The following is an 11,665-nucleotide window of genomic DNA, read 5'->3' as shown; positions in this document are numbered from 1 at the left end:
GTTAATGCTGAAGCTAGAACTCTAGTCTCCGGACAACTAACTAGCCAAAGTCTCCTCCCCACAAATTAAGCAGGGGTTGGATGTCAAGCTTGAAGACTGCGACAGCGGTAGTGACAGTGGACAGTGGATGGGGTGATGGTCCGGATCGGTATTGCTTTAATGTGGTCCCATTACCACTGGCATTAGAACTTGTTAAACCTTGAGGAACCTGGGACCCACACAGACATACTGAATCTGGCTCTGCTGCAAGGCCTGGGAATCTGCATTTTAAGGTTTGCAACCATGCCCCACCCCCCTCCTCGGCAGTAATTTTGGACTCTGAGCTCCACCTCCTGCTTGAACTGAGGGACTCTGCTGGGCGCGTAGCACCCAGCAACCTGACCTCAAAGAAGCGTGGGCGGCACAGCTACACTGTGGTAAAATTGTCTGTTACGTACTAGTCCTTTCCGTCGTCACAGGCCAGCCAAGTACAGTGTCCGGGTGAGGCCACCGCCGCCGTGCCTCCATCAGCCTCCCGGGCCAGCGGCTGAGCTGGCTGCGGAGGGCGGGCTGCGGATGGGGGTAGAGGCGGCTCAGCAGCGTCCCCTCGAGGAACTGCTGAGCCGTGCGGCCGTTTCCCTTCTCCGCCCCCGAGTTCCTCCTACTTCTTCGTAGTCCCGCCCACCAAGGAACCCACTACGGCACCCGCGCCTTCTTCCTTGCCCCGCCCCCATCTAAACCGGATGTTAACCGACGTCCCATAGTGCCTTGCGAGTGGCGGGCCTGATAGCAAGTTTCGGGGTTAGCTCGCGGGTTTAAGTCGTCCTTGTTGGAGTTGTTTTATTGTGCCCGGGCGCTGTACGAGACTGGGGCCTGGTCAGTGCTTCGTCTGCGGATGCAATGGCGCTTCTCCGGGGCGTGTGGGGCGTGCTGAGTGCTCTGGGAAAGTCAGGAGCGGACCTCTGCGCGGGATGTGGCAGTCGACTGCGCTCTCCTCTCAGGTAGGACTGCTCGCCTGCGCCTCCGGAGGCGGCAGGGCTCAGGACCCCCTGGGGTTGGAATGTAGACGCTTTTCTCCGTTTTCTGCCACTCCTAAAAAGTCAGGGCCGAGTTGGCCCTGTGATTCAGACCTCGACCTTGCCATGGGGATGGTGGCTTTGAGACCAGGCCTTACTGCATCAGTACCCCGTGCCTTGCTTCTGGCTACCTTTCCCCTCCTCCCCGCCCCTTTTTATTGTCTAACCTTGGAGCACCCGGTTCGGCGTCCCCTATGAAGTCGCTCCAAGAGTCTCCTGCCTTCATCTAGGCGTTAAGGAGGCGGGGCCCAGGAGCTGGAGTGTACACGCTTTCCTCCACTGTCTTACCTTCCTAGGAGGTAAGGACTTTGAGATTTAAGTTTTGCAAGCTTTTGCCTCTGGATAGGACAGGATTTTAAATGTCATTATATTTCTTGTCGAAGGTGTCAGATATATAGCATCTTGATGACATCTTGTTTGGCATCTGTGTTCAGATCCTTACGAATATGGGCACTTAAATGCTTAACAATGGTTATTTTCTTTTTATTTGTATGTAGTTTTGCGAATGTACGAAGATGGTTTTCATCTAACTTCATTGGTTATCCAAAGAAACCTATGACTTCATACGTTCGATTTTCTAAGGAACAGCTACCCATATTTAAAGCTCAGAACCCAGGTGAGGAGTTTGGGCTATATACTCTTCTTTGATGTAATAAAGAGGCCACTAAGCAGTTAAATTGGAAACTTGATTTTCTCTACCAAAGCATCCAGTGAATGCAGAAACATAACCATTCTGTTTGATGTTCTGTAAAATAGGAGGTATAACATATTTTTTACCAAATAAAAATGCTTTAAATGTAATTGAGAACTAGTGAAAGTTATTTTTAAAATAGCATGCAGAGTGGAAAGCACCCAGGGAAGAGGATGAAAAAGCTGAATTTTGGGCTTTTTTGCCATTGGCCCAGAGGACCATTGATGAATCATTTTACCTTTTGCTTAGCTCCTGCTTCTGCCACTGGGAATTATTTATAAAGTTGCAATGAAATAACTTATGTGGACATGTTATGTAAACTTTAAAGCTCTACACAAATTACTGTTAATTTCAGGAGCTTTTTCACTGAAAGTCAGTTCTTGAGTTCCTGAAAGATTTCCAGTTAGGAGGTTTGTTGACTCCCTAGAAAGGGTGTGGGTCTTTATTTAGGTTACAGTGTAAAGATAATGACTAAATTAGTAATTGCTGACCTTTGCTTATGATTTCTAAAGCCTTTTCACATGCAGTACATCACAGGGCACTTGTGAAAATCAAATGAGCTGTTAATAGTCTTACCTTATAAAGAACTGGTTTAAGAGACATGCCTCAGTACTCACATCTTTTAAAATGTAGGAGTTGAAACTAACAAGTGGTTTGTTAAATCATTTTTACCCTGTCATTCCAGTTAAGATGAGGAAGGCAATGGGGAATAATGAATTGGTTTTAGTATAATTTAGTTTGTTTGCAAATGGTATTTCTGTAATTGATATACAAGGTAGTGTTACATGAATCAAGACTATATTTTGTTGTTTAGTCAGGTTTAATGAACTTGATAATTCCTGAAAGACTTGAAAAAAAAGAAAAATGTTTTGATTGAAATGTGAAGTAAAAAGCTTATAGACACTGATTATGCAATGACTTAAACTAGTAGTCAATTTCTGAAGACCATTTTGGTGGTAAGTGATAATCCCTAATTATTGGATAACAGACTTTAACAATGTTAGAAAATATTAAATTATTTATCATATTTAAATTAGTTGGTTAGAAAAAAGCTAAATCATTGTATTAAGTTGTGTGGTATAGAGGTATCTGTAAAAATACTTAATTTTAGAGCTAATGGATTATGCTTCCCTGGAAGTCTTTAGAAATTGATCCTGAGACATAAAATTGTGACATCAATTTTTACTTTATTTCATTTCATAGATGCGAAAAATTCAGAACTAATTAAAAAAATCGCTGAGCTATGGAGGGAACTTCCTGATGCAGAGAAAAAGGTAAGCATATAAGTTTTCAACATTGCTGACCAGTTATTCTGTAGTTAAGAACAATTGTCATGTCCTTTAAGGAACCAGATGACCCAGAATTTTTTTTTTTTTAACATCAGTTATCTACAAAGGAACTTCATATGTTCTGATCCACATAAATGATGAGAATATGGATGTATGGGAGTGGCGATGAAGGGTTGGCAGCAATTTGAAGTTGAAGGCTAATTACTGGACTTTCACCTCAGTAATCATGTATATGAAAAATACAAGACTTATAAATGTGATCCAAGAGCACATTTTTCACTTGGTGGTTCAGTCTGTCTTTACCTGAAGTCATGCAGTTGTCTTTCTCTGACAGGTGTGCTATGTTTAATTAGTCAACAACAGTTTATTGACTTCTTATATGAGTTTTCTATTTATAGATGTACGAAGATGCTTACAGGACAGACTGGCAGGCATACAAAGAAGAGATAAACAGAATTAAAGAACAACTAACTCCAAGTCAGCTGGTATCTTTGGAAAAAGAAATCATGCAGAAACGTTTAAAAAAGAAAGCGTTAATAAAAAAGAGAGTGAGTATCATTGTAATATTCTTTTCCTTTGGCAAATAACAAATATATATCTATATATCTATGAGTATAGGTGTTTTTGTCTTATTTTGATGACATGGTAGAATGTCATCAAGTGTACTCTAGTTAGGAAAAAATAGGATTGTTCCCTTCTGCCACTAGGACCACTTGCCTTTGAGTCTGTTTTGGAAACCCTTTTTGCTACTTCTGGATGCATCTGAATTTAAGATATATAGTTAAGACTGGCATGAAAGCTGTAGGAACAGAGTTGTGAAACAGCCAAATCAGGAATAGCAAGAATCTTGCTTCTGGGTCTTGTCTAGAATAACCTACTGATTTGAATTGTTCTATAGGTAATGGTGAATTTTATTTTGAATATTGCTGAATAGACTGAATTAACTCAACAATTTTTAAAAAGTGCCTGTTGTATCTAATCAAATAAGAAGTGCCTTTAGGATGAAATCCTGTTTTTCCTCATTAAAAAAAACCCCACATGTTTCAAAATTAGTGGTTTCCAGCTTAAGGTATTAATCCATTATAAATTCCACTGTTTGATAGTTAGACTACATCTTTCTGTAGTATTAGGTGTGAGGTGGAGAACTTGCTGGTCCAGTACATATACAATAGAAAAGGGTCATCAGAGTTAAAACTATTTCTCTGGAAAAGTAGATTCTAGCCTTTAATGTGAGGTGCTAGGATCTTTCTCCCTAACCCTAATGTCTTAAGCCCTCCTAGCTCTCGGGTTGAGGACTCACCCAATTTCATGTCAATGATAGTAATCTGAGACTGCTGATCCAATTAGTAAAAGGAGGCCAGAAAAGATACTAAGAGTGAGAAATAACTGTCTCCGCATAGGGATGGTATTTGGAGGATTGAGAACTAGGGTTTTCTCTCCCTTTTTTGCTCTCCCTTTCTCCTTAATGCACCCAAACTAGTATTTAGAGTGAGGAGGACCAGAAATGAGGATTGGGCAGATATAAGGGGTTTCCTAGTCAAATATTTCTTCTGTTCCTTTCTCTGTTCTCCTCATATTCTCATTACATGTGTGTTATACCTATTGTAGTTGTCCCATGGTTGTTGGATATTCTGTTATGTTTTCTTTTCTTTTCAGTCTTTGTTCTCTTTGCTTTTGGGTTTTCGAGGATCCTTTTTTTTTTTTTGGCTGCGCCATGCAGCTTGCCCCCTGACCAGGGATCAAACCCGTGCCCCCTGAAGTGGAGGCTCAGAATCCTAACCACTGGACTGCCAGGGAATTCCCTCTGTTAGTGTTTTTTATCTCTGGCACTTCTTTTTTTTTAAAAAATGATTGTGCACTTATTTTATTTATTTAGTTAGTTAGTTTTGGCTGGGTTGGGTCTTCGTTGCTGTGCGCAGGGTTTCTCTAGTTGCGGCGAGTGGGGGCTACTCTTCGTTGTGGTGCGCGGCCTTCTCGCTGCAGTGGCTTCTCTTGTTGCAGAGCACAGGCTCTAGGTACGTGGGCTTCAGTAGTTGTGGCACGCGGGCTCTAGAGCGCAGGCTCAGTAGTTGTGGCTCACGGGCTTTGTTGCTCCGCAGCATTTGGGAACGTCCCAGACCAGGGATCGAACCCATGTCTCCTGCATTGGCAGGTGGATTCTTAACCACTGCGCCACCAGGGAAGTCCCTCTAGCACTTCTTTTTGGTTCTTAATGATTTCCATCTCTGCTTACAATGCCCATCTGTTCTTGCAAGCTGTCTAGAATCCTTAGCATATTAATCACAGTTGTTTTAAAATTCTGGTCTGATAATTACAGCATCCCTGCCATGTCTAGTTCTGAGGATTGCTTTGTCTCTTTAAATTAGGTTTTTTGCCTTTTAGTATGCCTTGAAATTTTTTCTTGATAGCTGGACGTGATGTGCTGGGTAAAAAGAAATGCTGTATATAGGCCTTAGTAATGTGGTGAGGCATGGGGACAAGGGAAGCATTCTACAGTCCTGTGATTAGGTCTTGGTCTTTTAATGAGCCTTTGCCTTGGCTCTGTGAAGTTCACAAGTGTTTCTCGGTTTTTTCTTCCCTTTGTAGGCGGTGCAGGATGGCTAGAATAAGCTGTAGTCAGGTATTTCCTTTCATTGAAGTCAGTTAGGCTCTGATAGTATACCAGCAGGTTAGGTTCTGATTAACTAGTTTCCCCTGAGGGCAGGCCTTGTTAAGAATAATAAAATGCTCAGGCATTTCAAAATGTTTCCTTTTCCTCTCATCCTGCTGAAAGCAAGAGGGGATTTTTCTTGATATTTACTGTTGGAATCTGGTCAAGTTCCTGGGGATAAACCTCACAATGTGAGGTCTTCCTATGACTGGGTAACTCTCAGAGTTGTCCGCATGGAGCCTCCAGCAGTTTGTTAACTGCAATTCAGTTTCCTCCCCGGCACTGGTTTCCATTCCTGAGTCTCTGCTTCAGTAAGCCTCGACTCCCTGTGTTCACCCCTCTGTCTGTCTCTTCAATCTTGGGGGCAGCAGTTTGCCATGTGTCCTCTCTTCTGTGCATCCAAGAGGAGTTGTTGATTTTGCAGTCTGTTCAGCTTTATACTTGCTAGGATGGAGTGGTGACTTCCAAACTCCTTACATGTGGAACCGGAAACCTGAAGTCTGAGTGTTTTCTTTCTCTCTGTTGGAATTTTCCTTTCCATTAGAGTCCCAGTTCCAACTAGTTAGAGAGTAGGTGAGAAGTGTGGGAATCAGGAAGTTGCAGGTGAAGCACCTAGGAGAGAAATCCCTAGCAGTAGCTCTAGAAACAAAAGGGGAAATGCATAGTTAAGTTGTAAAATGCCTAGTTTTCTGACTGAGAGGTTCAGGGCCAAGAAAGTGATCTCTACATGTAAATCAGAGAAGCCCTACTTTTACTCATGAATGAAAGTTGGGTTTGTTATTGACTGTAACCAAATTGCCATTAAAAGCTCCATCATTTTACAAATTACTGTCAAATTCAGCAACTAAATAAGTTAAGATGATGCAATATCTTTCATTAGATAATGCATCCCCCGACCCCTTTTGATACATAGTAAAAAGAATTGAAATTAACATATCTGTTGAGGGTTAAAGGTTGAGAGACATGCAGGGAAGGAAATGAAATGAGAGATTATTAAACAGATACTCTAATGTTCTTGAGTTGTGGTGGAGACATGTAGTGCTTTGGCCAAGGAGATGGTGGTGTACAAAAAGATTTTGTACATATGTGCTCAGTTGTTCAGTTCATGGAGACCATGAAAATAATATGTAAAGGAAATGTTTTTGTATGAAACATAACTCACAAAATCTATTAGAATTTTCAAAACATTACTATAAAAATTCTGACCCCAAGAGGGAACAATCACATACTTTATATAAGAATCATAATGTTCACTTTAAAGAACATTCTGTAATGCATAGTAGTGAATAAAGTTTTTCTGTAGATGAAATTAAGTCTCATAGAGGTTAAAACTTTATCTCACTCTTCCATTTTTATTACTTAGGAGTTAACGATGCTTGGAAAACCAAAAAGACCTCGCTCAGCTTATAACATTTTTATAGCTGAACGTTTTCAGGAAGCTAAGGATGGTACATCACAGGTAAAACAGAACTGTTTATTTTTAAAATTTTTGTTTATTCTAATTTTTAAAATACGTAGACAGGAAATTTTAGGGGTGCCACATGTCAAATGGTGAAGAAAAGTGGTAAATTACTATAAACAAATACTATATACAAATAAGGCCCTCTTTCTTGTATCTCTTTTAAAGAAGAATCCTTTTTCTTACCACATACAAGTAATTTGAATATGTAGTTGCCTATATATATAGAGAGAGAGAGAGAGAGTCAACTTTTAAAATTCAAAAAACATAAAATTTTCAGCTTTATAGGGTTGTTAAAGTTCTGGAGACTTCTTATCCAGCAGTTCTTAACTGTTTTACAGTCACTGGGAAAGTAGGGTTGAGGTGTAATATTTTGTACTGGGATTTGAGTGTAACCTATGGCTTCATGTTACATCCTTTAATAAAATTTTAGTTTTGCCCACAGGAATGTATTACACATGTGAATGTCATAGGAATGTGCAGGAAAAAAAAAGCTTGTCGTTCCTGCTGTGGCTTGGTGTTGCATTTATTTCCTTCTTAGAGGCTCCAAATTGACAATTGTATTTTTCCTTTTATAATAAGCCATGGTAAGAGAAGTCGGTTCAGATTCCTAATTCTTGTCAATCTGAGATGAAGGTTTTTTGCCACTCTGCCTCTTTGGGTTACTTAGATCATTTTACAAATCCTGTTGAACATATGATTAAATAATGTATATATGTGATGTACTTTTTCCTGGCTATATGCTTTTACTGATTTACTCCCCTTGGGATTTTTTTTTTTTTTTTCCTTTTTCGGTACGCGGGCCTCTCACTGTTGTGGCCTCTTCCGTTGCGGGGCACAGGCTCCGGACCCGCAGGCTCAGCGGCCATGGCTCACGGGCCCAGCCGCTCCGCGGCATGTGGGATCTTCCCGGACCGGGGCACGAACCCGTGTCCCCTGCATCGGCAGGGGGACTCTCAACCACTGCGCCACCAGGGAAGCCCTCCCCTTGGGATTTTAAATTTAGTTTCCATGGCCCTGCATTACTAAAAAAGCAAGCCTATTTATTTTTTTAGTTGGAATTTGCTCAGTCACTAACTTACCTTGGATTTATTGATAGTCTTCTTATTAGTATAAGAAGGTTATATGCTTGAGAATCTGAATCAGTGGTTTTCAACTCTGACTGCATCTTGGAATCACTTCAGAAGCTTCATGGCTGGGCCTTATCCCTGGAAATTAAAATTAACTCAATTATATCATTTTTATTCATGTAAAAACTACATCCATATAGTTTAAAGAATCAAAATGAGACTTGTTATGAAAGATACTAGTTTTACCGTGCTGTTGTATTCCTTACTCTACTCTATCTATTCCTTACTCCTTACGACTAATACATTCTGTTTTAGTCGATTCTTGTGGTATTTACCTCCATATCTCTAAATAATGTTCTGTATTGTTACTTCCTGATTTTTTAAAAAAATTCTAAGCATTATATATATTTTAGGCATTACCTCTCACTATTTGATGAACATTTAACTCTTTCTTATTCCGCTGTTCACATTTCCATCATCCTACCCCCCAATATAGTTATCATAATTTTGTTTAGATCAATATAGAGTACTTAATATTTTATGATAATGTAAACCATATTCATAGCTGAGGTGTTCCATTTGCTGTGATTATTTTTCCTTTCTTGCAAAACTTTCCCTGAAATTGATTTTCTTTTTTTTTTTTTTGGCGGTACACGGGCCTCTCACTGTTGTGGCCTCTCCCGTTGCGGAGCACAGGCTCCGGACGCGCAGGCTCAGCAGCCATGGCTCACGGGCCCAGCCGCTCCGCGGCATGTGGGATCTTCCCAGACCGGGGCACGAATCCGTGTCCCCTGCATTGGCAGGCGGACTCTCAACCACTGTGCCACCAAGGAAGCCCCATGTCTTGTTTTTGTATTTGCTTAGTTTTTTATGTACTATCCATAATTCCACCCAAATTCTTCAATATTCACTAGCTTTGAGTACATTTAGATGCATTAAATATTCTGTCAGTTTCAATCCAGAACCTCTGATTTGTTCCAGTTTGGTTGTTGCCTTCTATGCATAGCTGACATCCTGGATCTTCATCATCACCCTTGTGGTGCTTTTGTTTCTTCTGTTGTCTTTCTTGGTTTACTGATTCTATTACAGCATTTCCCCCAGCCCAGTAAGAGTACATGGGAGATTAACTTTTTGAGTTCTTGCTTGTCTACATTTGTTTGATAGTTTGACTTGACATAGAATTCTAGGAAATCATGTTCTTTGAAAAATTTAAAAATATTGCTCTTTTCTCTGGTAGCTTTTTAAATTGCTTTCGAGAAGTATAAAGCCGTTTTGATTGTTGGTCTTTTGACTGTGATCTGTTTTCTTTTTTCTCCCCTTCTCTTTTTTCTTTGTTCTGACTCTCTGGAACTCTTATTATTTGTTTATGCATCTTCTGAACTGGTCCTTTAGTTTTCTTAGCTTTTCTGTATTGTTTTGGCCTTTTTTGCATTTCTTTCTGGGATTTACGTTTTCACTTAATCTCCCTGTTTTCAGCATGTTACTGTTGCCCCAACTGTACTGGGCATCCACAGAGTAACTATTTTACCTTTTTAAGAGGATGAATATCATAGAATCTGCCCATGGTGGGGATTTAACCTCTTTTTTAAACAGACTTTCAGTCGATCTCATGTTTTAGCCTGACCTTCACCTCTATTTTATACCTGTCTGGTGCTGCCAAATTTCTGAGCTACTTGAGAATTCTGCATTGTAAATCAATTTGCCTTTTACTTTTTTGGGTTTAGGTATCATTTCTCCACCTGCTTTTCAGCTTCCAAAATGCTGTGTTGGTACTGCCTTCTCCTGTTGTCTTTGTCCATATGGTTTTTATGCCTTAAGAAATTTTAGTTTAATTTTAAAAAATAAATAAACCACAGAAATTTATTGCTTACAGATCTGGAGGTTAGGAAATCCAAGATCAAGGCACCATCATGGTGAGGGCCCTTTTCTGGTTCATAGCTGGCACCTCTCACTGTGTCCTCACATGGTGGAAGGGCTCATTTAATGGGATTTTAGGAAGCAACAGAAGTAAATGTCTTTCCATCCCTTTTTTTTCATGATTTATTTTTTTAGGTGAAAGATTATTCATGCAACTTCATAAATTATTGTTTAGTGCATTGAGTGTGAAACTTTATGGATTAAATATATTTTTTGAATTTATTTATTTTATTATTTATTTTTGGCTATGTTGGGTCTTCGTTGCTGCACTCGGGCTTTCTCTAGATGTGACGAGTGGGGGTTACTCTTTGTTGCAGTGTGCTGGCTTCTCATTGCAGTGACTTCTCTTGTGAGCACAGGCTCTAGGCGCACGGGCTTCAGTAGTGGAGCATGGGCTTAGTTGCTCTGTGGCATTTGGGATCTTCCCGGAGCAGGGATCAAACCCGTGTCTCCTGCATTGGCAGGCGGATTCTTAACCACTGTGTCACCAGGGTAGTCCCTATGGATTAAATACAAGGAAAAAGATATGTTATGAAAAAGATATGTTATGAAAGAAAAGATATGTTATGAAAGAGAGCATTAAAGCAATTCTTTCCAAAGCTAAGAGGACAGTTATTTAGTAACCGTCCCTGAATATACTAAATGTGTTTATAAAGGTAAGTTTAAAATATTCAAAACATAGGCTCGGATACTATCTGGTACCTCATTTTTTCTTAATAGGAAAATAAAATTCAGTCAAAGTTCTGGTCAGAATAGTAAAGTTCATTGTTTTAACTCTACTTCTCCTTAAAATCACTAATGATATTCTCCTAGCTTTAAACAGGTACTTTTCAAACCATATCCCTCTTTCCCTCACATTCTCCTTCTCCTATCCCTCTGTCTCTTCTCTGCCCCTTATTCTCCACCCACCCATTTTTCCCTTCAGTCTTTGCTCTCTGGTAGCAACAGCACAAGCTGTGTGACGCATACTCACTCTCCTCTCTGCCTCTCCTCCCGCTATGGGATCCCTGCATCCCTTTAATTTTATAGATGAAGAACCAAGCCTAAGGGAGGTAATATGACTTTTTCCAAGTCACATAGTTAAGTTCAGCTAAGTAGAATAAGAACTGGTGTTGTATTTTTCCTGTGACTACACCTAAACATGTTGGCACAAATTTTAGAAGAAAATTTTAAGCTACAGAGAGGAAATAAAACACTTAGTCTTTGAAGTTAGTCTATGACAGAATGTAGTTTATACTTGATTATTAATGTTTCTGAATCCAAAAAGATAAATATCTGCACAGGAAAAGCAACCATCAACAAAATGAAAAGTCATCCTACCAAATGGGAGAAGATATTTGCAAATGATTTAAAGAATTCATACAACTCAGCAAAAAAAAAAAAAACTGATTAAAAAATGGGCAAAGGGGCTTCCTTGGTAGCGCAGTGGTTGAGAGTCCACCTGCCAATGCAGGGGACACGGGTTCGTGCCCCGGTCTAGGAGGATCCCACATGCTGCGGAGCGGCTGGGCCTGTGAGCCATGGCCGCTGAGCC

The 11,665-nt window shown here is 40.2% G+C and overlaps 1 protein-coding gene across 1 annotated transcript in view; it reads left to right on the top strand.

Moving 5' to 3' along the window:
* The first annotated feature begins 572 nt into the window (after positions 1 to 572).
* Positions 573 to 11,665, top strand: part of TFAM (transcription factor A, mitochondrial) — a 17,061-nt gene continuing 5,968 nt past the window's right edge. Inside the window, exons 1-5 of the mRNA XM_027111866.1 lie at positions 573 to 980; positions 1,553 to 1,671; positions 2,950 to 3,020; positions 3,434 to 3,583; positions 7,049 to 7,144. Of these exons, the coding sequence (XP_026967667.1) occupies positions 880 to 980; positions 1,553 to 1,671; positions 2,950 to 3,020; positions 3,434 to 3,583; positions 7,049 to 7,144 (537 nt within the window). The 5' untranslated portion in view covers positions 573 to 879. The remainder of the gene's footprint in view (positions 981 to 1,552; positions 1,672 to 2,949; positions 3,021 to 3,433; positions 3,584 to 7,048; positions 7,145 to 11,665) is intronic.

The sequence above is a fragment of the Aethalodelphis obliquidens genome, unplaced genomic scaffold (genome assembly GCF_003676395.1).
Source record: "Aethalodelphis obliquidens isolate GAN/ISIS:26980383/991018 unplaced genomic scaffold, ASM367639v1 scaffold11, whole genome shotgun sequence".
NCBI classification, from domain to species: Eukaryota; Metazoa; Chordata; class Mammalia; order Artiodactyla; family Delphinidae; genus Aethalodelphis; species Aethalodelphis obliquidens.
The sequence above is the reverse complement of the archived record's forward strand: the minus strand, read 5'-3'. Positions and strand labels throughout refer to the sequence as shown.